This window comes from Cryptomeria japonica, chromosome 3 (assembly GCF_030272615.1).
Source record: "Cryptomeria japonica chromosome 3, Sugi_1.0, whole genome shotgun sequence".
Taxonomy (NCBI): domain Eukaryota; kingdom Viridiplantae; phylum Streptophyta; class Pinopsida; order Cupressales; family Cupressaceae; genus Cryptomeria; species Cryptomeria japonica.
In genome coordinates, this window is record NC_081407.1 from 195908214 (window position 1) to 195934600 (window position 26387).

A 26387-nucleotide genomic window follows, 5' to 3' on the forward strand; every position below is an offset into this window, starting at 1 on the left:
TTTCAAATAAAAAGGGAGTCACCTTTATATATCCCTTGCACCTTTTCACAAAATCTATTTGGTGGAGGCTACCAATAAGATTACAATTGTTAAGGGCTCGAACCTAACATTTGAACATTTGAATTTGGGGACAAATTGGAAAGATACTAGTGTTGGGCACTAGTGTACTGTCCTATTTGGTAGTTCAAATATCCAAATTTAGAGGGCACTAGTGCTAGGTTCTAGTGTCATGCTCAGTTTGATAGTTCAAATGGCTAGGCATTGTAGATTGTTGCCAAATTTACTAATTGGGCCTTGGGATAAGTACATTTTTTCATGATCAGTCACAAGTGCCAAAATGAGTGCTAAACATCACATGAAATTATGAGGGGTTTAAAAATTTATGAAACTACAATAAGAACATACCGAGTAAAGTGCCATTAAATTTAATATATCATATCAAAAAATTGAATATAAACAATTAACTATTTATTTAAACATAATGTTTTTTGTTCATAATGAGTAAATAAAAATGGGATGCGACATAAATATTTGATTAAAGTATTAACCAACTTCTCAAAAGAAGTGATTGAAGCATCTCAAGGCAATGAATAAAACCATGCAAATGCATGACTACTGAATCTTATTGAAAACAATTTAGAAGATAATTTGTCCTTAAGAAAATAATTGAAGCATGTAGCTTTGAAAGTCTTTAGATAAAGTAATGGATCACACCTACCATCATACTTTAAAAGGTGCAATAAATCCATAGAGTGAAAGATATGTCAAAATGTTACGTATCAAAAGAATAATACAATGTCTCACTAATATTATTTTCTTGCTTAAATATTTTATCATAAGCATCGATATACTTTTCAGCTAGATAGGTAATCTTAATGACAAGGGAGCTCAAACAAGGTTAACTATAATTCTCAACATGTCCCATATCCATATGTGCATGCATTTCATGTTTAATAGTGTCCAAAAGAGGATGAGAAATATATATCATCAAATGAGTGGCACATTATCCTCACATATACCAAGTCAAAATTTTAAATAACTTTATGTTTTTCTTCATCCTTATGTATGTTTAAGAAATATGATTGTTCAATAGAAGGTATATGTGAATATACTCTATAAACACTCAAGAATAAATCATAAGAAATTTAAAAAGGATCCAAAGAAGGGTCTACATGGATAACATTGGTATATTCTCATGACACATAAAAAAATCTATAGGATACACTACATGTCACTAGAAGGGGAAGAATTAGGCCCATAAATAAACAATATGATCTAGCGAAAATTGTAAATTAATTTATAAATCACATGACAAATTATATAAGGATGATGATAAGTATGATACAAATTAAAGTATTGTGTATGTCTATCAACAAAGGTATCATCAAGTGTACATATCAAAGTAATCATCATGTATATAGTCATAGTATGGAGATAAGAATGATTCAATGTATAAATTTTCATCTTCACTACCATTACATCTTTATTGCATGTGCATTAAAATAATATACACCATAAATTAAATCATCAAAAAATAAAGAACCATCAACCTCATCATGAGAAGATAAAATCTATTAGTATTCTCGTCATTAAACATACCATCAAAATCCCATAGTCACATGGTAGAGAAGAAGGATTATAATGAGCTACTTGGGGTGCCAACCTCATGTGAGGGTGAACAAAAACATGTATCATACATATTTATATCACTAATGATAGAAGTATAATCATTATAAAACTCATCATTGGGATGATGATCATAGATAGGTAATCCCACATCAATAAGTACATCATTAGGCATGAGAAAAGGTGCATAACCATCATATGTAGCTAAAAATGAAATATGTATATCTATCAAGTGCGCAATATGAGACTTCAAAAGGAAGGATCATGAGAGGCATATAGAGGGGATCTATCATGAGGTGTATAAAGGATGTGCGTAGGAGGTGTAACAAAATCACATGAATCAATATCTTTATATGCATAAAATGAATGTAGGGATGAAACAATAGAGGAGAGCTATCATGAGATGTATAGAGGATGTGCTCAATAGGTATAACAAAACCGCATGATTCAATATCTTTATATGCATTAAATGAATATAGGGATGTAATGGTAGCTTTAAAGTCACTATCATAGGCCACAAAAGAGGCGTCACTATAAATATTGGTGATTCAAGAAGTGTGCTTGGTAAGAAAGGGGAAGAAAACATCCATAGTAAAGATCTAACAATGAAAATGCATAAAAGAGGGTGGGTGAAGTTATATTCAATGAGATAACAAGCAATACTATCCTAAATCCTAATCAAGATAAATCTATGAATCATAACTAAGGGGGAATCCAAATCCTAGTCAAGTATGAAATAAAAGGTATAGAATCAAATTAATCAAGTATGCAACCCTTATGTAGAAGAATAAATCGTAATGCCAAAACTGTAGGTTGTGCGAGAGAATAAATCACAAACTGTAGGTTGTGCGAGAGAATAAATCACACTTCCAAAAAATACAAATTGATGAAACAATTAAAGCATAATTAATATATAACCAACCTAGATATATAAGATGAGATTGATATTGAAATTAAATTTAGAGTTGTAATAAAGTACTACTTGGATTTTGAAGGGGAAATGATCTTGAAAATGTCAAGAATCAATTCATCACTATATTAAAAATTTTCAGGGTTTAATTAGGTATTTTCCTTGAATCTATAAATTGACTATGCTCGATGTTGGAATTCTAAGGCTTAATAGATCTATGGATGTACAACTAAACTAGTGCACAAACTTGAACTTATATTCATAAGAATAAACTAGTAGAAATCTGGTTGCTAGAAGTTGGTAATGTCACTTTGATATCTAAAATGCAATAAGGAGTTCTAGTGGCATTTACAAACATCTTTGGAGAATCTTTTAATTTGTAAGAGTCACTTCTACATAGTTAAACCCCTAGGTAAATTGAATCAATGACTATGAACCAAGATCAAAGGCAACAAGTGAGCATGTTGGGATGCCTATGATGACACATGCTTTGATAAATGTTGCTACTACGCTCTCATATGAATTTTGTTTGATTATTTGTCTATCTCTTGTACATCCCTAACAAAATTTCTAAATGAATGAATGAATGCCTTTAAATCCAACACTACAATACACAAATCAACATAAAGACATACTTGGTCAACTCATAATGACTACTAGGAGGGATTAAGCAATATTTGATTTGATTTTAAATTTTAAAACTTTAGGGTTTAGATATATGACTACATAAATAACTTAGATAGTTATGTTCCCTCAAATCTAATCCAAGATGGGGAATACTATATCTAGGGATTAAGATAAATTCATGAGGATGATTGATAATGATACCAATATATGATAATGCCATTAGCCAAATTCATGCAAGAATATACAACTTGTGAACTTTATAATGTATCAAAGATGAAGTGAGCCTAGATCTTTAAAAAAATGTATAGGTGGCCAAATTACACTGTTAAATATAAATGTTTCAAATTATCTTATTATAAATTGAAAAATTTACTTTATATGCTTCTCTATATATTAGTTTGGACTCTATGATTTTCCTTATTAATGCAAGCGACATTCTACGAGTGAAGTGTAATGGCATGTTAAAATAACTCTCATCTTTTATCTTGAAGTTGACACTCTTTACTATCAAAAGATTTAATTTATAATAAACGTAATATTTCCAAAACAAGCACATAAAATTTATCTCTCTATATAACAAGTAAAACATTTTGAAAGTAGAATAAAAACACTTTTAAGTAAATAAATGATTCCATTTTTTTATATAAATATTATTAAGATATCTATACCAGTTTTAATAATATATTACCAATATGATCTAAATTATTATTGAAAATTCTCTATATAATTATAAGAAAAACTCATATCCAATTATCACTGAAATTCTCAAATTTATTTACATAATTTTTTCGCAAAAGGCACGGGTTTGAATTTTCAAGACGAGGAATTTTTTGTGAATTTAACGGTGGATAGCTCACTGTGAGATGATTATGTTCTTCGAAATACATTAGAACTGATGTAAATATTTAATCTCCTTATCCGTTTTAAGAATCACATTCGTGTACAGGCTAAGCGCAAATAATGTCTGGTAATCGATATTCCATCGTATGGAGATATTTGGCAGATGTGCCACGAGAAGCTCTGAGTGTAGAAATTTACCCAGCATACTTTAAAGCAAATATTAGTTGGCTGAGGAAATTAAAGCTTATCATCTCCCAAACCGTTTTGCAGCAAGGAATTCAGGTCTCCTAATTTTTTAATTATTTCATTCAGTATCTCAGTTTAAACGTTATTTGAAATAATCTGTGCTACAATCTGTAAATTCAATTTACAGTAGGAGGAAAAACAAGGATTACAACACTACCCTTTTGTAGCAGTCGAAACAAGTATTCTAATTTTAGAATACTTGCCTTTGGTTCAAGGGTCCAAGAACTTATTTCAATGAGAGCGGGAGTGTTTGGTGATGTTAGTGTTTTTGTGTTGGTTGGGCTGTGGTCTAGCAGTAAACTGGTGGGAATTTATGTGGTCTAGGGGGTAAATTGGTGATATTTTATGTGGTCTAGCAGTGATTTGGCGGAAGTTTAGCACTTCTATTCCAATTTTAGTTTTGAAGGCTACCTGTGGTTTGGGAACCTTAGAGTGACTCCATTCTAGGAGTTCGATCCTCACAGCCGGGGAAAAAGGGCTTACCAACCAAATAGAAATAATTGTAGTTTTTTGATGGAGGCATTGGCAGTGCGGTGTGCATTCAAGTTTCATTCGCAAGGTAAGGGAAACGATGCATTTTATGTGAGAGCAAAGCCTTCTGATTTTGGTGGTAAAACACTGCCATTGAGATGGAAGGATAATGACAATGGCATTAGAATGAGAATGTCGGCAATTCATATTGGGAAGGAAAAGGAAAGGGAAAAGGAAGACGAAGTGGATTTTGATTGGCACATCGATCTTGAAACTGAGAAGGAAATGGAAGGGGAAGTGGATTCTGATTGGGAACGAGAAATTTTGAATGAGATTGACCCCTTAGGCTTTAAATCTCCATGGCAGAGATCAAAGTACAAGTCATCAGTAAGAGAAGAAGAAGAAGATATAGAAATTAGGGATTGGGTTACAAGAGCTAGGAATAAGGCTTTTAAAGCCATTGAGGCCAGAGGATTTAGCTCATCCTCTGTAGAAAAGTTGTTGCCTTCTAAGAAGAAGAAACGAAAAAGTCAAAAGAATAAGAAGAAGACGGTCAATAGAAAGAAAGATAAGTTTGAAGTAGATGACGACGATGATGATTTTGATTTTGATTCTGATTCTTATACTCAATTAGAAAGTGCTGCTATAGAAAAGATAAGTGAAAAACATGATAAAATGCAATTTGATTTCAGAGAAAAACTTGTAGCCATTTCAGGACCAACCAACAGGAAGAAAGAGGTTGCCTTGAATAATGCTTTGGTAGAGGCAGCGACTGCACAGGATGTTCTTATAGAAGTGACAGATGTGATTGAAGCTGTTAGCAAAGGTTTAAGTCCTTCTCCCTTGAATCCATTGAATATGGCAACTGCTCTTCACAGGATAGCCAAAAACATGGAAAAGGTTTGTATGAGCAAGAGTGATAGATTGGGGTTCGTAAGGCAGAGGGATATGGCTGTGCTTGTGAGTCTTGCAATGGGCTCCTTGCCTCATTGCTCTGCTCAAGGCATATCCAATATTGCTTGGGCATTGTCCAAAATTGGTGGAGAAACTATTTACTGGTCTGAGATGGATAGAATAGCAGAAGTGGCCATGACAAAAATGTCGGAGTTCAATACACAAAATGTTGCCAATCTAGCAGGTGCATTTGCATCCATGCAACATTCTGCTCCAGACCTGTTCACTGAATTGTCAAATAGGGCATCCTGCATGGCAAGTTCCTTTAGACCACAGGAACTTGCACAATTTCTATGGTCATTTTCTGTTCTGTACCATCCTGCAGATCCCTTTTTGGATTCACTTGACTCCATTTATGTTAGTGGGAAAACTAAAAATGCCAATTGCATGGACTCCAAAGTAAATGCTATGGACGTTACAAAAAGTGGTGAATCTGATCAAGATCATTTTGAACTAAATTGTGAGGCCAATATCCCACAGATGGATTTGAATGATCCGTTGCATAGTAAAGATGAAAATGATTTTCCAGAGACTATTGAAGACTTGGAACTTGATGATTGTTCTGAAACACTTGAGAGTAATTTGGATCTCCATGTTTCGATGGGCCCTCTGTTCGATGACTTCACAAGGGACCAGCTAGCAGTTGTTGCATGGTCATACATGGTTCTGAACCAAATGGGACGTTCTTTCTTTTCTTTTATCTGGAGCTCAATGATTGAGTTTGAATCCCAAAGAATTTCACCGCTTTACCATCAGGATGTGAAGTTTGCACAACAGCTGCACCAGATAAATCAATGTTTGAAGCTAGAATATCCTTATCTTGCACTATCAATTGGGACCGAGCTTGAGAAAAGAGTTGCAGAAGCTTGTAAATCAAAAAGGTTTAATAAGAAAGTAACTTCCTTGTTTCAGAAGGAAGTAGCACATCTCCTTGTGAGCACAGGTTTTGATTGGGTTCAAGAATACTGTGTAGATGGTTATATTCTGGATGCAGTAATAAGTAACAAAAAGGTTTGTTTGGAGATTGATGGTCCATCCCACTTTTCACGAAATACAGGTGTGTCCTTTATATGAGATAGACTGTTAAATATTAGCACAAGACTTTTTCTTTGAGATCAATTTTAGCATTACAAAATAAATTCATTTTTCAAAGCCTTGATTACGTCTTGGAATCTTTAAGATTGACATAATTGTATCATATTTGTTACATTTATATCAGTAACTCCTCTTGGTCATACCATGCTGAAGCGGCGCTACTTGGCTTCTGCTGGTTGGCATGTTGTGTCATTGCCCTGGCAAGATGTGAGTTTTATACTTTCTTCTCCTCTTGTGACAGAATTATATGCAAAAGCACATCTTTAGGGAATACAACTATTAATATTTTGAATACAACTGTACAAGAAACTCCTAACTAAAGAAGCTTCTGGTCCTCTGTATCAATCATGGCCATATCCAATCTGTATTGTGTTTTTTCTTTTTACATGTACAGTTTATGTGTCTGGATTTATGGTCTAGAAGCCTGCTACTAAACTTTTTCCTGTTTCTCTCTCCATATACAAGTCACTTAATATGCACAGATTTTATATTTTTATTTGGATAAATGTCACTGTTTATGTCATGGAAGGAAAATTTGCATGGTCAGCTATTGAAAAAGCTGAATTCACTGTCGTGATAACATCACAGTGTTACAGAAACATATCATACTATAGCTATTGAACTTGGCTCTTAAGGAAGCTATCTATACTTGAACAAAACTGCATAACTATAACTTTGTACACACCAAAGACCCATAATCATAAGATCATAATTCAACTGCTTTACATGTGCCATTCGTTATCTTCTCATTGTAAGGAGGGGAGGCTGCAGGTTCTAACTTGATGTCTACAGGCTAAACATGGATGCTATTGGATAAAATTCTAGAAATTGATACAGGTACTGTGATGTTGAGGGGAAGAAATACCAGGATTCCATCTCTGATCATTTGAAGCTGGAGATGATGTTGCATTACCGAATCTGATTCCATATTACAGAAGAAACTTAGAAAAACAAATTCTAATTACAAGCTTTGAAACGCAAGGGAACTGTTGAGCAAAATGAATTTATCTGATTTGTATTCCCCAAGAGTTGTAGAGACTTCAAGTACAGCTGGGAGGGTTCCAACTCTAATTAATTGTAATTTATTGACTTTTAGACACCATAAATGGATATTCCAGCCTGAAGTCTGTGCTCAATGAAAATATCCAGACTACCTTAAAATTGGAAATATATTGCCCATATGCCATATGAGTGTGAGGCTAACAATTTCCTTGCTTCAAAGTCTCTTACAATGATTGATAACTCACTCATGTCTGAATCATTCGATCTTTCAAAACCAAACCGAATGAGTGCATGCAGTCATTCACAAGCTATCAGGCTTGTTTTATTATAGTCAAATAAAATGAACAAAATAGTAAACATTGTGATATATCTCACGATCATGGCCTTCATATGGTATCACAAGCCATTATGAAACAATATATAATCAAAACATATCAGTCAGCTGTGTTTTGCTACATCTCATAATAGTGTGACTTCTCAAGTCACCTCAGAAATTCCTGAGGCTAAGCTGCGACTGGGTCTATAAGAGTCCAAATATATCCACTCACCAAAAGTCACTGCAACTCCTAGAGACTTGCCAAGATTTAGGAGTCTCATTGAGACTTGGGAATCTTGGTGCTGGGACTTAATGGTCTAAAAAGCAGCCAAACAACTCATCACTGTGAAAAATGACACTGTACAAAATCCTCTCTTTTACTGAAGGGCAGGGCTAATAAGAGATTTAAAGCAATGTTTGTTTTATTTTATGCATTATTAGTGGATTTCATATCATGTCCCCACTACAGGCAAGTGAGAACTGCAGTTGCGTGATGTCCATTTTTTGTGTGAAATGAATTTGCCAAGTCCAAGCCAGCCTTGGGAGTGGGCCTTAGGAGTCCAAGCCTTGCAACTGCAGCTTAATGGAAAGCAATTTTTCCTGCCCTTCAAAAAGCCATGGCTCGGGGATTTCATTCAGAGAGATGGGAATGTGTATGCATCATAATTCTACATGCTCATATGTGGCTGAATTAGTTCTATATTTGTCCCACCAGATTGATCTGATCTGTAGCTCTGTTCTGCATCTGCAAGGCTGGCACTCTAATATCTGCTAGCCTTTCCCTGAAAATTCTACTTGGAGACTCTTAAAAGAAGACTGATCACAAGAAATATAACAGTTTTTGTATCTGTTTTTCTCTAAACAGAAATGGATAAAGCATTATGTATATAAGATGAAAAATATATTTCTTTAGGCTACTGTTAAAATTTCCACCTTAACCTAACTGCAATAAGTCCAGGGGTCAATTCAGTTTCTTTACAAAGTATTTTTAAGAGTCTTTGTATGTTACACTCTTATAAAGCCCCTATCTGTCACCTGTAATTCTCTTTGGTTTTATGGACAGTGCACGTGCATAACTCTTTTAAAGATTCTGCACTTAAGGCAACTTGCTTTTCTATTTCTTCTTGACCAAAGCCAAGTCTATCCTCCAAGCTGTTCAATATCAAAGTAATCATATACTATTGTATAAGGCCTTAAATGATACCATTCCCAAGAATGAAGGTTTAACAAATGAGATAGCAAGCTAAGCAGGTCTAATTGTAGGTAAAACTCCATGGTTAAGTACACTTGAGCCTGAATCACACCGAGATGGGCAGCCTCCTAGAAAGTGTTGAATTTTTGCCATTGTGGGCATCTCACTTAGATGCAATGACTGCCAACTAGAATATTCAGAGGAATCCTAATGAATCAGTACTCATGAAACACAGTCATGAAGATTGATATGATATTAAGATGCTACTGATTCTCAAAATGCATAAGATTGAAAAGAACTAGAGAGCTCTTGATCGATTAGTTTATAAGGCACAATAACTGTTCAAGGTTTTTGCTAGTGGGGTAGCAAAAGCTAAAGAAGATTTATTGTGAGGGGAATCCATGCCTGAGTACACTTACGCATGAATTCATAGGGATGGCCCGGATGGGTGACCTCTTGGGAGGTCTTGGTGCTTCACCTTGGTGAGCAATGATGTGGATGTATTGAGTGTCAAGTGGGTTATTCAAGTTCATGATAGATGGGTTCTTGTAAACCGCTGCTTATGAAAAATTGATCATGAAGATTATTTTCCGAAAAAATGATATTACATGAAGGGAATTTTTATATGCCAACTCAACCAACGAAGGAAAATCTCCTTGTTTTCTTTATTGTTCCATCACTTCATCCTTAGCATGTCTTTAAAATTTTATTTACGCTATGTCATTGGTCATTTATCTTTAGATGATATGCCACATTACTTTTAGCTTTGTATCCATTGCTTCTTGGAAAACACCATATTATCATCTCAGCTACTTTGTGCAACTTAACTAAATCATTAATAAACAATTTATTAGTGCATATTCACATATCTTATAAGCCTTCCTTGTCTAGCTCTTAGCTCACCTGTTGTGGTTGTTTCTAGAAAGTTCTGCTACTGTATCTTGGGTGTGTTTTCGTGGACACAAAAATATTAAAGTTTTGTGTAGCTTGGGATTCATAATTTAATAGTGTTATTTTAAACCCTAGGTATGTTAACCAGATTTATATAATTGATTATGCCCTAGGTTGTATTCAGATTTGCAGTATTTTAGTAAACCAACATAGATTAAATTGTGCCCTAGATTGTAATCAGATTTGCAGTATTTTAGGAAACCAACATAGATTAAAATTGTGCCCTAGATTGTAATCAGATTTGCAGTATTTAGTAAGCCAACATAAATCAGAAATAGAACAGAAGACAAACAAGCATACCCTGGGAAAACCTCCAAGGAGGAAAAACCCAGCATGAAAGACCCACAGGTCAGATTATATATTCTCCTCTAAATATAAGTACAATACTTAGCTCAAATCTGATCTTCACATATCAGATCTGTCCTTGTATGCTTCAATGATTTGCATCAAGATCTACTATGTCCCCTTGGACAATTTTGCACCAAGCTGAATAAGTTCGCACTCTTCCTTAAGTTCGCACAGCAGAGCTAAATCGCCTTTTGATGTAATTGAACTTGATTGTGATTGACTTGCAAATTGTCATTTACTTATATGCATCTTTTATTCTTTGTAAGTCAGCCTCCTTGTTATTTTTGGCACTAATGTTTAGATGGTGTGTATTTAGCGTGGCATTGAATTAGGATAGGGTCACGTTATTTTAGTGTAGGACCCGGTCCTAAAGGGGGTTCGGATGTTGCCTTAAGGCAATCCAAACCCCTATACCCCTAGTTACAATCAACAAATAGTGCCTACATTATGGCATGAATGTAGGTCTACCTTTGTAATATTGTATTATAGAAGGATGACATTGAATGATCACCCAATGTTTGTGGCAATACACTTCCTAAAAATGGGAATATTGATCCTCTCTATCATTGACCATTCAAGTGGTAATGGATAATTTGGTGCACAGTGTGGACCATCCATACTAGCTCTCTATCTCTCTCAACAAAGTTACATGTTGCTTGCGATGTTAAGTAAATATTGATGATAGCATAATCTGTTCCAAAACTATCTTGCAATTTTAAGAGTACCATTTTAAAATATTTTATCTTTATTGGTAAACACGTTGCTTCTTTCTCTAAGGTAAACCACCAAGTCATCATTATTACCTAGCACATTTGCCTGGGATGTTGATACAACTTAGTGCCCAAATGCTTGTCCTTTGCTTTCTCTCTTAATTTTGTGCACAATGTGGACCATCGATACTTAGTTTTCTCTCTCTTTCTCTCAACAAAGTTACATGTTGCTTGTGATGTTAGTAAATCTTGATGATAGCATAATCTGTTCCACGTCTTGCAATTTTAAGGGCACCATTTGCTAATATATATATTTATTGTTTAAAACATTGCTTCTCTTTCTCTTAGGTAAACCACCAAGTGATCAATATAACGTAGCACATCTGCCTGGTATATATATATATATCTTACAACTTAGTGCCCAAATTCTTATGCTTTGCTTTGGCTCTTAGACATTCCAAGTACCTTTCCACAAATTTAGCTATATCATTCTTCATACCCGACCAAAAGAACTTCTTTTCTTCTGAATAAATTTGCTCAATATCTGGATGTGCCGCATATGTACCTAGGCATTTAAATGCAATTCCGAAATTCTAACAGTTTGTTTGCATCAGGATTATAACAATCACAATTAGCTCCGGGTTCTTTGAAAATCTTTATTTATGCTAATCATCTCTCTCCATCTTGTTCAACATGTGCTTCTTAGTTTTACTTGAAGGAAACATGTATTGTGTATGAATTAAAATATCAGCAGCCTTGTTATTATCTATTACAGGTAAAACCTCTATACCATATCTGGTGAAGAATTTTGTCCCTCTATTGTAAAGCATTCAACTTAGGATGAGAAAATTCGAACCTCAAAAACTGATGACCTAGTTTTAAAAACTTGCACCCAAGTAAGTATTGTGAGTGATATACATAATATATTATTACATCAACAAACTTCCACATTTTAAGTAGGAAGTTGGGATGGTTGTTAGTTGCACCAATACTTCTAAGTTTCTAACTAATGCATATGTGTCTACTCATCATTTTTGAAGCAAAAAATCATGAAATCGTCATGGAGCATGTTTCCTGCTCTACTATCTCTTGTGTGTCTATGTTGGAAACAAAAACATTCGTAATCCAAGCTCCATTTTGACCATACAGAGAGGAGAAAAAGATTGGTAGTTCAAGAAGGATACAATTTGAGAATGAGCTTTCAAAGGTTTGGGAGATGATTCAAAGTGTAATTCATGTCATAGAGACTTGGAAAAACACAAATTAAAGGTGTAATGAGATATTAATGATGTGAAGAAGACTATGACATAAGAGACATCTAAAAGGTGACAAGAATGATGATGTGTGCCCATGAATTTCTCATTGAAGAAACTTGTAGATAAACACTCATTGGGATAATTTGTGGACATCGATGGTAATCAATGCAAATTTTTTGAAGGATATCAACTTATTGCCCGTTGTTGATGTGAACATGGTATATTACCTAACGAGTTTCATAATAGGTCCTATTCACACTTGCATACTGTTGTGACCTTTTCACACATCGCCCCATTAAAATGGGGACCCTCTCTTTTTGCTCAGTTTTGCCTTGTTCTTCTCTCTACTTTTTAGGGTTTTGGATAAGTAAGTCAGTTGTCTGGACTAGGGTTAAGCCTTAGGGTTTTTTCTTCTGATGTTTTCAAGCCAGAATCCAGTCCAATTTTGAGTGATTGTTGAGCTTCCTCCCGTAGGATGCAATTTTGAAATAGGGTAAATCTGTCAGGGGGTCAAGTAAGTCTGTCTAGGTTCAGTCGGAATTTTGAAAGCAAGTCCAAATTTTGCCTAAGTGTTGATGATGGAATTTTGAAATTTTGTTTGAGTGATTTTGACCAAATTTTGGAAATTTTGATAATTGATCCCAGGCATTGGAAATAGCCTAATTATGCCTTGTGAAGTGACTGAGAGCCTAAATTCTTGATATTTTGGCCTATAGAGGTAAAATCGCTCCTGTCCCTCTGTCAGGGACCAGGGCGAAAATGATATTTTATACATCTTGGTCATTGACTTCTTTCATTTGTCTTGTGCAGGGTCGCCAGGAGATGCAGTTGAACACGAATTGGAGGTTTTGAAGATTTTGAGATTCAAAAATGGCAAGTTTTTTAGGGTTTAAGGTCAAATCGCTCCTGTCCCTCAGTCAGGGACCAGGGCGAAATGGCTTACTTAGACCATTTTGGACCTCATTTTGATCAAACTGAAGCATCAAGGATGCGATGGAAGGTGAAATCAACATGATAGAGCGCCAGGGTTTAGTCGTTTGCAATAAAAGGTTGAACATTTGCCCTCAAGGACAAAAATCGCTCCTGTCCCTCACTGAAGGACCGGAGCTTGTTTCTTAAAATTCAACTGTCCTTGCAGGACCAAGACGATTTTTGGATTGGAAGATATCAAGGAGGGCATCTTTTGTCCATTGAATATAATTTGAAGAAATTTGCAAACAAGGAAATGTGCCAGAAGGACAAAATCGCTCCTGTCCCTCATTGAAGGACCGGAGCTTGAAATCCAAGATTGCTTTATCCTTGCAAGATTTTAATGATTTCACGATTTGAGGAGAACAAAGAAAGTGTGTTTTATCAGTTGAATATAACTTGAAAGTGCCATCATGGAGAAAATCTACCCAAAAAGTCAGAATCGCTCCTGTCCCTCTGTCAGGGACCAGGGCGAATTTCAATGATAGCTCCTGTCCCTCTCTCAGGGACCAGAGCGATTTCCTTAAAAGACAAGTTTGTGGCGAAGGTGAAGAAAGTTTTAAGTTTGAGGCAAGCAAAGGAAAGCATAACGAATCTATTGAAGATAATTTTGAAGATTGCAAGACGCCAAGTAAGCCCATATTTGCCTAGGCGCTCCTGTCCCTCTCCCAGGGACCAGAGCGATTTCCTCCTAAGACAAATTTCCCACCAAGTTGAAGCGAGTTTCATGTCAAAGATGAGTGAAGGGGAGCATAATAAATCCATTGAAGACAAATTTGAAGGTTGGCAAAACACGAATGAGCTTACAAATGAAAGTTCGCTCCTGTCCTTCAGTCAAGGACCAGGGCGAAATATAGAATATCAAGTCTTTTCCTTCAAGATTGGTCGGGTCCAAGCCAAGACGCATGATGGAGATGATGTTTGGAACGCTTCGAAGAAGAGCAAAGTTGTAAAGACCATGAGAATTTGATGGAAATGGCCAAGTCGCTCCTGTCCCTCTCCCAGGGACCAGAGCGAAATGTCCAAGTATGCTCAATTTTGAGACGCCACTTCCGTTTCAAACGTTCAATAAGGAGTAAGAGACACTATTTTACGCTTTGAAGACAATTGGAGGTCGATATGATCAAGGATTAGCACAAGGAGCAAAAGTTCGCTCCTGTCCTTCAGACAAGGACCAGGGCGATATTCATTAAAACAATCATTTCCTTCAAAAAACTATATCAAGGCGAAGTCACGCAAGGTCCGAAATGTCACTAGAAAGGTGATGAACAAGGAGTTAATGTTAAAAGTTGACAAATTTGAGCTAAAATACAAAGTTCGCTCCTGTCCCTCAGTCAAGGACCAGGGCGAAAATCTCCAAAAATCAAGTTCGCTTTGCGAAGGACAAAATTGGCATGCTTAGAACAAACAAGGCGATCATTGCCTACCTCGCAAGTTGATTTGGCAATTTAAAGAGACAAGGATGAAGAAGAAAAGCAATGTTCGCTCCTGTCCCTCACCGAGGGACCAGGGCGAAAATGGTCTAGGAGGCATTCATTTCAAAAAATTGAATCGATCAAGCTCCAAGTTACGAATGAAGATCCCAGTTTGGACGTAAGCGAAGTAACTTTGAACGTGAAAATTAATCCAAAGTGGCTAAGGCGCTCCTGTCCCTCTCCCAGGGACCAGAGCGATGTGGTTTGTATCCCTTACATCTCCCATGTTTTGGCGCCAATAAATTTTGAAATACATTAAATGTTAAAATTCGATAAAAAACTTTGAATTATTTGATTAAAATGGCATTTGAAAATAGCGCACAAGGCATTTAATAATTAATTTTGCCTTTTAAACAATCGAAAACAATTAATCACAAAGGTATTTTAATTAATTAATTAAAATTAAAAGGTGGAGCGCTTAGGGATACTATTTTAATGTTTTTGCAAGGTCGGCCCCCCTCTTTTATTAAATTTTACTTGTTTTTTTTGGGGCCTATTTTCAAAGTCGGCCTATGGGCAATTATAAAGAGGTAAGCGCCTATATAGTGGAGGTGTGTTGAGCGATTCTAATCCATCATTCATCCACTCACACAAGTGCGATTTGGAGAAGAACAACAAGGTGCGAAATCTGGTCTAAGGAGGAGCGAATTTAGTTGAAGACTAAAGAAGGAGCGAATTTTCCTCAAAGCGTTGAAGGCTAGAGGTGGTGAAGTTGATAGAAGAAGCACATTTTGAAGACTTCGATCCACATTTTGCCTAGCACACTTGCTTAATTTTGCATCTTTTCTTAGATTTAGTTCTCAAGTGGAGGTATGGCGAGATTCTCCTAGTCTCAATTTTGAATTTTGAATTTTGAATTTCAAGTGGCTTAGTTAAATTTAGGAAATGATAATTCAAAGATTTATCATGAGGTTTCCTAATTTAAAACTTAAATCCTCTTTCTAGTCTATATTTCCACGTTGCAAAACATGTTACTAATTTTGAAATGTTGTGTAGGTATCAAGATGGCGACTCCCGAGCTCGAAGGATCTACAAGTCGGAAGGCTCTCATCAAGGACAATCAAGCCAGATCAAGGACGGTCAAGCAAGGACAAGGACGACCTTCTTCGATCCAGCCTAGCAAGGACAAGGGCGACCTCCTCCAGCCAATCATCGACAAGGACGGCCTTCTTTGGACTAACGTTATCAAGGGCGACCTCTTCCAATCCAGCATTCCAAGGCGAGGTACATCAATCATCCTGCACATCAAGGACACAAGAAGTTAGAACAAGGGTTCGTTGAAGAAGCAAATAGTACCGGATGAATTAATTAAAGCTAGCTTCTCAACAACATCAAGTTGAATATTTACCAAGATACAAGTGTCAGACGAGGTGGCATCCTAGTCATCACTTCTCCAATCAGTGTGGTCCACCTCAGCATTTCCAGATTCAATGTACCTAACTCATGGAAGGTGGCACAAACTCCGATGTACCTACCCCAGCTATCCATTGGTCGATTTTTCCAGAGAGGACATGTGTCCAAGCAATACAATTATTTCATTGGTCAAGCATTAAATGTTATGTAATGGTTGTAACAAACCCTAATTAGGGTTTTCATTGTAAAATCTTGGCCATTGATCTCGAATTGATCTAAGCCATCGAATTGTATTGAGGGCACTATATAAGCCCTGACATTTCATTTTGTAAAGGCAATTAGATAGTAAGAAAATAGTTGGAAGCAGTTAGAAGACAGATAGAGAGTAGTTAGAAGGTGATTAGCTAGTAGATAGAATAGCAATTAGAGTAGAGTAGAGAGAGAAGGCAAAGATTGTTGCCAAGATGTTGTTGTAAGATACTTGTAAAACTTCATTGAAGAAATGGTGAAATTTATGGGTCGATTCGACAATTTGCATGGTCTTTATACTTCTCATATTTGATTTCATGTTATTAGATGAGTGGAAGAAATGTGCTTGATTGATGGTGAAATTCGTATATCCATACTACTAGCAGTTTGTTGATTGCAGACTTGCCTTGCGTAGTCAACTGGAATCATTCAGCTTAAGCTTAACTTCAATTGTCGCTTCTTCATTGATATGCATCAACCTGATGGTGTCTATGACTGCAGTGATGATTTGAACATCATAAAGCTTTCCTTCGAAGATCGCACTAACCTTGTGGAGATGTTCCTGTGATGTCAAAACAAGACTTAGTTAGAATTCCATCAAAGATCATTCATTGCTCTTACATTCTTAGTGTTAGGATTAGATCCTTTCCTCGCCCTCATCTTTTTTTCTTTTTTTCAAGTCAAAGTTAGTAAGAGCCTGTGTTCCAGCAATATTCAAAGCAGATCAGACGTTCAATCATCGAATGTAAGTCCCCTTGTGATTCCAGCAAATCACATCGTACCACAGAGAGCTTATCCACACGTAGAGACCCTACATACAAGAACATTGGAGTCACCCTGATTGATCCTTTCTTGCGATATCTTCAGCAATCAGAGACTTTATTCAAGAGAGGATAAGGTACCCTTAGGTATTTTATTCTGTGTTTGATAGTGTACAAAATACACGTCAACACATACTTAGGTCATTTACTTTTGTCATCATATCATAGGATTAGGACACTTGTCATGAGCTCAGTATGTTCCAAGATTTCATTGTTGCCTTAATAACAAGTGTTTATTCATTGTATATTGTACTGATTTCATTTTGTATCTAATGAATTCGTTGGCTTCATAGCATTTCCATTGTTTCTCTCATGTGGAAGGTTGCTTTGGTTGCAAGTGATCCTTGGACTACTGTGGGGTTGTTCAATAGCTTTTACACCATGTTACCTTGAGTTTCTAGGACAGGGATGATAGGGGATGTGAGGACGTGTTTCCGAGACCCCAAGTTTTTGGGCCATTTTCGGGGATGGCCATGTGATGGCAAAGGGGATGACTATATAACAATTAGGGAAAATTTAAAATATATAGGGAAATTTTAAATATTCATATGATACCATTGATCAAGAATTCATATATACATTATAATACCTTAATACATAACATTTGTGTCAAATTGAGAATTCACATGAGAGTCAAAGTCAAACAAATTAGCAAATGTGACAATGTCAAAACATAATTCAAATTGCTGTTATAGTTCATTGTCAATATGCATATGATATTAAAAAATGGTATACAAGTTACAAACTATCATACTTGCTACAAGATTGTTAATGGAACATAATAGATCACTCTAAGTTTTCTTATGTACCTAGAACTGATCCTTTAACAAATGAAGCAAAAACTCTTCCTTTAGTTGAAACTTGCTGCCTATTACTTCCTAAAACTTTGACATCATAAGATGAACTACCATGATAGGGTACATTAAATAAGCTTTTCAATGATATATAAAGCACCCAAGCTTAGTGGCAAATACCTTGCAAACCCAATAAGTGAGGATATTATCACACAGCCAAAATTCAAACTCTCAAATAGAATTATACATTTTTTATAAACACAAAATATAACCAACAGATGAGAATTTTACCCAGAATTTACATTGCAAGAACTTCCCAATGATACGGGATACGGCTAAAATAGTAAACTTAGAAAAATAAGCAGAGAAAGCACACTGCATGCAAAAAGATGAGTAGAAATACTAGAATGGACATGTCCAAGAGGGTGAGTAAAAATTCACTAAATGAATATAGACCATTTTCATAATTTTTCAACAATAGCTCCCTTGACATATTTTACCACATTCCTAGAAAATGAGGAACTGCAGTTCATGGTTTCACAGAATAAAAAAATAGCCATAATTCTGCCATCTATATGCATGTCTGTCATGCCCCTGATCCTGTCACAATGAATTTAGTCAAATAAAATATAATAATAATATTCCTTAACGTATCAATGAAATCATAAATAAATAAAGTAATAAATAATTTTGGTGGAGGGGGAAACTACTGCTGAGTCTTGGCACAGTGTTTTCTGTGGCAATTCTTGATCAGATCTTCTGTGGTGTGAAGAATTTGTAAGAGAGGTCGGGATTTCCACTTCATCACACAGCTTTCGCATGAACAGACTGGAATTTATTTGCAGGCATAGCAGTCATTTCTCCTGGCGTGAGTGGATTCTTCAGTCTGGTGCGTAGTGGGAGTCTTCTTTCCAAGGCTATCCCAAATAAGAGACTGCAGTCCCTGAATCAAGTTGTGTTTGATTAATTTCCTGCAAGGTCGATTTGGTCTGAGATAGGGTCTTTAATGCCTAGCGACTCTAAACGCAAGCATTATAATCTCTAATCAATCCATTACTGTTGTTGCTGTGCAAATACAATAGTTTGTATTTTGGTCCATGCATTGGAGAGAGCTGCTGAGTCTGGAGAGCATAAGGTGCAACCTACCGTTTCTTGTTGAGCAAAATTCTCCTATTATGTATTGCTGTAATTGATTGGGGAACTATATTGCTAGCTTCGGCCTGTCTTTTTCAGAAAGAAAGGTCAATAAATTATTTACTTCTGCTGTTAATTTCATTGGCATGAAAATTACAATTTGAGCCTTGTTTCTGTCAACTTTTTAATTACTGCATTCTTCATATGAAATCATTCAATTAGAAAATATGGCAAAAGAGCATATCTAAAACTGTTCACTTAACACCACAAAGGATATAATTAAGCAGTTGAGTTATAGTTTTGGATGGAAATATAAGGTCAGATTGAGCAGGTTTATTACAGGCGAATTTTTGAATGTTAAAAAATTGTTCAAGTCTAGATCAGAATGCACCAAATAGAGGAAGAATAGAAATTTTCAAGTTCAAAGTTTGCAATCATAGAGTTGGGTGTGCATCACAAAGAAAGGAGGGGGGTAGTTTTTGTTGAAAGTTTGCCCTTCCACATATTAGCATGTTTGGAAGTTTTCAAGGGTGATTGTTTCACATTGTGTAGGTATGCACAATATAATATGAAGACACAAAGTTTCAAACACTTAAGATATGCACATGCATTGGATAGCGCATGTGAATGAAGGGGAAGACAAAATTTGCTAGATGTTTTGCACTTGTTTTAGTGTTTTGCTTTCACGTGTGTTTTAATCGGTTTATTAATCCCTTGTTCAACCTTGGTCCATTCTTTTCCCTTTCTAATGTGTGTTGTCTCTTCCCATTGTAGAACACAAACTACTACTGAGAGGGGGGGGGGGGGGGGGGTTGTGGGGGGTGAATCAGTAGTTTATCAACTTAACCCGGGGACGCGTCCCCGGGTTAAAATCCCCCGTCCCTGTACCGGGGACTTGGGGACGGCCCCCCGCCGTCCCCAAAATTGCAAACTTTGTGGGAAACGTCCCAGAAACTTGGGGACGGCAGTGACTCTCAAAGGGGACGTCCCCCTGTCCCGGGGACGGCCAACCGTCCCCCTTTTCCCAGCACATTTAAAAAACAAAAAAAGACTCAAATGCTCAAAAAAACATTTTTTTATTTTATTATAGGTCTATAAAATTGGATTTTCATTAATATGATGGGTAAACATGTCTGAATCACTTCCAAAAGCACTGAGAAATAATGAGCAGCAACCCGGTAATAAATTTCACAGACACTTAGAACGCGGTAGTGCGTAAAAAAGTGGTTGTAGGTCTGCAATATTGGACTTTTCACAATTATGAAAGGTAAACAGGTCTGAATCATAGCCAAAAGCACTCAAAAATATGAATAACAGCTTGGTATAGAATTTCACAAACATCCAAAACTTTGTAGTGCATAAAGAAGCGGTTGTAGGTCATAATAGAAATGGAAGACTATCAAAATATCCTTCAACCAGAAATAAACAGTGAACTACATGCAAACAAGTGTTGGCATATTGACAATGTATTTCAATTATGAATGCATATTGAGTATTGACAATGATCTGAACACAAATGTGGTATGTTAAGGTTCTATAATGTACATATACTTGCTTTATCCATGTTTTCATATGAATATAATATTATAATGTATATATACATGCTTTATCTATTTTTCATATGAACATTTAAAATTTCACTATATATTTAAAATTTTCCCTATATTTTATATAGCCATCCCCTTTGCCATCCCCCCGCCATCCCCAAAATTGGCAAAAAAATTTGCCATCCCGGAAACTCGTCCCGCCATCCCCTGCCGTCCCCGTCCCTGTCCCGGAAACTCGGGGTAACATAGTAGTTTATACAATCCTTTTTAAGTTCAATAACTTTTAAACTTGTTAACCTTTAGTTTGCAGTCTGGAAGAAAACGATAAGGAAAACAATATCAACTCAACCACACAAGAGAGAATGGACCGGATTTTATGTGGAAACCCAATTTGGGAAAACCGCGGTGAAATGCTGCTAGGATCTACCATCCTAATCCACGCTCACAGTTAAATCACTTACAATCTTTGAGCACCAACTCAATCAAAGTTCTAATGAGAGCACCAACCCTCCAAGTACACAATACAATGACTTGAGCACCAACTCAAGAAACTTAGAGCAGCAACTCCAGAAACTTAGAGCGCTAACTCCAGAAACAACTCAGTCACAAGGTATGTTTATTTTCAGATCAATTATACAAGTCAACTCCAACAATCTGAAGCTTTAAGACAGAAAAAAAATGTACTACATATAACAAGTCTTAATGTCAATAGTCTTTGTATAACTGCAAGATAATGTGCTGAAATCAATACTGAAAATTAGTGTGTTTCTGTATATCTGAAAACAAATAAGGATCTGCAAATAACTTCTCTCAGCACTGCTGTTTCTCACATGCTATGATCTGAAAGTTAAACTCAGAAAACAACTGTCACTGTTACAATATCAGATAATATTTTGAAGATATTGATAATAAAACCAAGTCTGAAAACAAAACTGCTATTGTTTTATGGTATGTGAATATCTGAAATAAAATATAATCAACAATATCCAGACGTATATGCCACAGTCTTTATCAACAACCTTTTGTCGTGCAGAATTCTTTAATCCGAACCACTGATGAAGTACAAAACATTCTTTGAAATCTTCTATAGTGCTGAACACCAATGAAACTTTTCACAGCAAAACAATACCTTCTAATTCATGACAGCATTAAGTTTCTTCTGAAAGCATATTCATCACGCAGAAAATTAACTCTCTTTCCCAAAACTTCTTGAGTATAAAAATATTGCTTGTTATATTTCAGCACTTCACTCACCAAATTTCCAATCAAAAGGCAAGTGAATATATAGAAGTTGCCAATATAACTATCATAAGTTTGGGACGTTATAACTATCAAAAATAACTGACAGCTCACCGCCCAACCACTTGCCACCGTGTCTTGTTAGCTAAACCGACAAATTCTATTCCAAGGTTTATAAATACATTGACAGTGATAGAGAATAATTTTCAAAACAATACTCTTCCACGTTGTCTCATTAAAAGAATGCGATCTGAATATAGCATGATTTCAATGTTTTGCATTAAACAAAAACATTCCGCCTGTACCGATGACTGTTGATAAGAACCCATCTACCATATAAAACTGATTGAGTGAAGAAACCAAGCATAGACTATTCGAAATACACTTACGATATGGCTAGGAGATTTGATATATATTTCAATCATCAGGTAACACAGTCATCTTGTCTTCTAACAGTGACTTCTGATCTTTCAAATAGTTTATTTTATTCCAATACAATTGTGATTCAACCATCTGAACATTTCATCCTGATATAACAGAAATGTGTACATAATTTGACATCAATGACAAATAGACTAAAAATTTCCCATAGTTATCCTTGCCATGTAGTTAATAACTCCGAAGTTTTGACAGGAAAAGGAGGTGAAGGTGGGGAGAAAGGTATGCACAGATTGGAAAGTCCAATATCTTGACAAGGACAAAGGAAAAAGGCAGACTTGTGAGGAAAGGCATACTAGGAAGTGAAACTCCGAAACATTGACATGAGCACTATCCTTGAAAATTGAACAAAACCTACACAATTAGAACCTTTGAGATCTTGTAACTTATGACTCGGGTAGGCACATGGGGGATTAAGAGGGAGGACACTTGTGCAAACTTAAACCAAGGGAGACCTACTATGAATCATCTTAGATCAGTTATCTATGATGGAGATAACAAACCCAAAAATGTTTAAGGGGGTTAGGATTCAAGCATAATTGGACACAATAAATTTGGGTGCCAACTGTTAAATTTGTGACCTAGTTCAGTAATCAGATTTGTAGCATTTAATTATTTGCTAACATTAAGTAACCTTAATCAAGTAAATGCAAGAATGAAAACAAGAGAGCAAGAGACCAACACAAATACCCTGGGAAAACCTCCAAGGAGGAAAAACCCAGCACTAAAGACCCACAGGTCAGATTATGTATTTAATCTTAATTGCATCAATACAATACTTAGCTTGACTCTTCAGATCTGCTCCCTTTTAACATATCAGATCTGCCCTTCTAATTACACCAAGTCTGCATCAAGGAATACCAAATGCCTTCTATCTTCTTGAACTAATTCGCACAGTCCTCTTCTATATTTTGCACAGTCCTCTTCTATATTTCGCACCTTTAGTTGCAGAGCTATTTCGCTGATCGCATGATGAATTGAAAATGAATGATTTGAGTTTGCATTTGATCTTTATTTATATGAGCTTTTAACCCATATAACTCCAAGTCGGCCTTAATGCATTTTGGCGCCAATTTGATTTATTGTGGTGTGGTACATATTTAGTGTGGTGTGGAGATATGGGGCTGGTCCTGTCTTTGGGGACACGTTACCCTTTTAGGATAGGACCCAGTCCTATATGGGTTCGGATGTTGCCTTAAGGCAATCCGAACCCTCTTACCTAGTTATAAACAACACCAACATATTCCTCATTAGCCAATGTCTTTCTTGGGGAGCCTTATTTCCATGCTCTAGTGCTTAAATATGGTTATGAAGAAGCCATTTCTAAGGAATGTAATTTATACACTTCTTTAATTTTTTCTCTATCTATATACACAATTCTTCCATAAAAGTCTATAACCTATGAAATATTACCTCAAGTTTTATTAAATCCATTGGAGCTTGCTCATTTTTACCATGTTCCACATTTTTCTTAGAGCCTTTCATTTCCTATCATGCCTTCTTAGTCTTAAAAATAGCATCCCATTCCATTGTTACCCATTCATGGAAAAGAAGTTTGACATGAATTTATCTAGTAGAGGAAAATAATTTTGGTATCCTCCTTTGGAAGGGTATGCCAAATAAAACTTTGATGCAATGGTGAGATGGAACCTTGGTATAGCAAGATTTGGGTTTGTGATTTGAAATTCAAAAGAAGATCTGATGTATGGGGGATCTTTCTTCTATTGTTTTTGAATGAATAGTGAAACATAATGGGAAACTTTGAATCAAGCTTAAGAGTAGTGTCTTATCTCAAGTTCTTTATGTTGATAGTGGTAGGTGATTCCTTACTAGTGATCAATGTGATAATTAAGGGTAAGAACTTGAGCTAGAGAATGGATAGGTATGAGCAAGAGGTAAAAATGTTAACTCAGTTTGATGTGATCAAACATGAACATTGTAAATGATATCTTGCTGTTGTTTCTTATTGCTTAGCCAACAAAGGGGTTAATTAGGCCTTGAGTCATATTTCATACATGGAATGATCTTGAAGCACCATTAGTGGATAAACCACATGATCATTGTTAAGTCATAAATATGCGAAGCAAGGATATTTGAATCATGCCATATTGGCATCATTAGAACATAGGGAATTGGTTGCAACAATGCGTATCTATGAATTCTCAATATTGTGGTGTACACACAGTTTAGAGTTTTGATTGGGCTTTGCACAAAGCCTTAATGACATTGTGTAAGGAGATAGTTGGGTTTTATAGTGTTATTAAGGATGACAACAATAGTTTCTTCCTATCACTGGAAAGGAGGTTGTTGGAGGGTTGTGGCTTTGTTTATTTGTTCATAGCTTAGTTGGGAGCTTGATGTGTAATGGAAAGTCAGCTATTGATGCATTGTAAGGGGGTGCAATTGTTGTGGATGCATCATGGATTGCCATTTGCAATGTATTTTTGCTTGCCATGGTCTAGCCTTGCTATGTTTTGTTAAAGTCAACTTGGGTGAATAGGCTTTAGTGGATGGTTGTTTCTCAAAAGCAGCGATTTGTGGAGATTTAATCTCTGATCTAGCTTGCTATCTCTTGAATGTAGAAGTTTGTCTATGGATTCTTCAACTCTTTCTGTTTGATTAGTTCAAGTATGGAGGTGGTTCAAGATGCATGAGCCTTAGCAGTTGAGGGAGTTGGCTTAGCTTCATCCTCTTTTTAGCATTTAGAGAATGTCATTGAATAGTTGTAGAGTGAGTTTAGTATCCTATGAGCTTATTTTGGAGATTTTGGTAGTGTATTAGCTAGTTTGCAAGTTACTTTCAGGGGTGTCTTCAATTGGTAGTGATTACACTATTCCATTTTCTTGTGGATCTTGTTTTCACAAATCTTGGCAATGATTGGAAATTAGCCAGGGAGTGCATTTTCCATCATTGGAAAGAAATCTTAGGGGTTTGTTTGGTAATAATAATGTGCTTTAGGTTGAGGAGGTGGTTGCCATAGGGCATATCTTTCCATGACAAAAGGAGCGGTGGGGCGTGGTGTAGTATTTCTAGCCTTTGGGTTTCATTCTATGTTTCATTTACTTGTATTGTAGTATGTGTATACTACAAGCACAAATTGTATGAAATATTTGTTATATACATAGTTCACAATCGTTTTTCTTACACGCCACTTGCAGTTATTCGGGTTACATTTTGTTTCCACAATCATCATATTGTTTTCTGCTGCTAAAGGTCAATTGACATCCAAATCCAATGATAGGGAGCAATGTTTGAAGATCACTAGATCATCCCCTTTAACACATAGCAAGTAGATGAGATCAACTATTAGTGCATGGTAGTCTGACAAGAGCAAGAGCAAGAAGGATAAGGTTGATAACTTAACCTAATCTTGAAAGGTGTACATTGGCTATTTCTACTTTGGTACATAGTGACTAGCTGTGAGTTCCAAAGGTGGTGGAAAACGCATATGGGTGCGTATGTTTGTGTTCTATTGTGAATGTTGTGAATTAGATGATGTTGTACTTGGACCAAATGATAAACTATGATAATGTTCAAATTTGTTCTTTTGGTACAAAATTGAAAGACATCATCTTAGGTAGAACCTCTCTTCAAATTGTTAGAGTAAGCTCCCTCAATCTAAAAATGTCCCAATGTACAAACATGACAGATTCGCAACTTCTTATTCTTGTTTTTAGTTGTGCAATGAAAAATTAGAGCATGCAACCTAATGCTTTTTATGTTACAATGTTAATTTCTTAAACCGATAATTACAATAGAGACGAAAGACTCTATTTATAACAAATTACTAGACGATGTTTCTATATGAAACAATCGTTAGCTGA

General features: G+C 35.9%; 1 protein-coding gene across 2 annotated transcripts in view; it reads left to right on the forward strand.

The window, feature by feature from the left end:
* The first annotated feature begins 3968 nt into the window (after positions 1-3968).
* Positions 3969-26387, forward strand: part of LOC131051857 (RAP domain-containing protein, chloroplastic) — a 59564-nt gene continuing 37145 nt past the window's right edge. The window contains exons 1-2 of one of the 2 annotated variants that reach the window (XR_009107212.2): positions 3969-6731; positions 6894-6976. Coding sequence is in view for 1 of the 2 variants with exons in the window: in XM_057986460.2 (XP_057842443.2) it covers positions 4763-6731; positions 6894-6976 (2052 nt within the window). In the remaining variant the exon portion in view is untranslated. The remainder of the gene's footprint in view (positions 6732-6893; positions 6977-26387) is intronic. The other variant, XM_057986460.2, reaches the window with a different exon arrangement.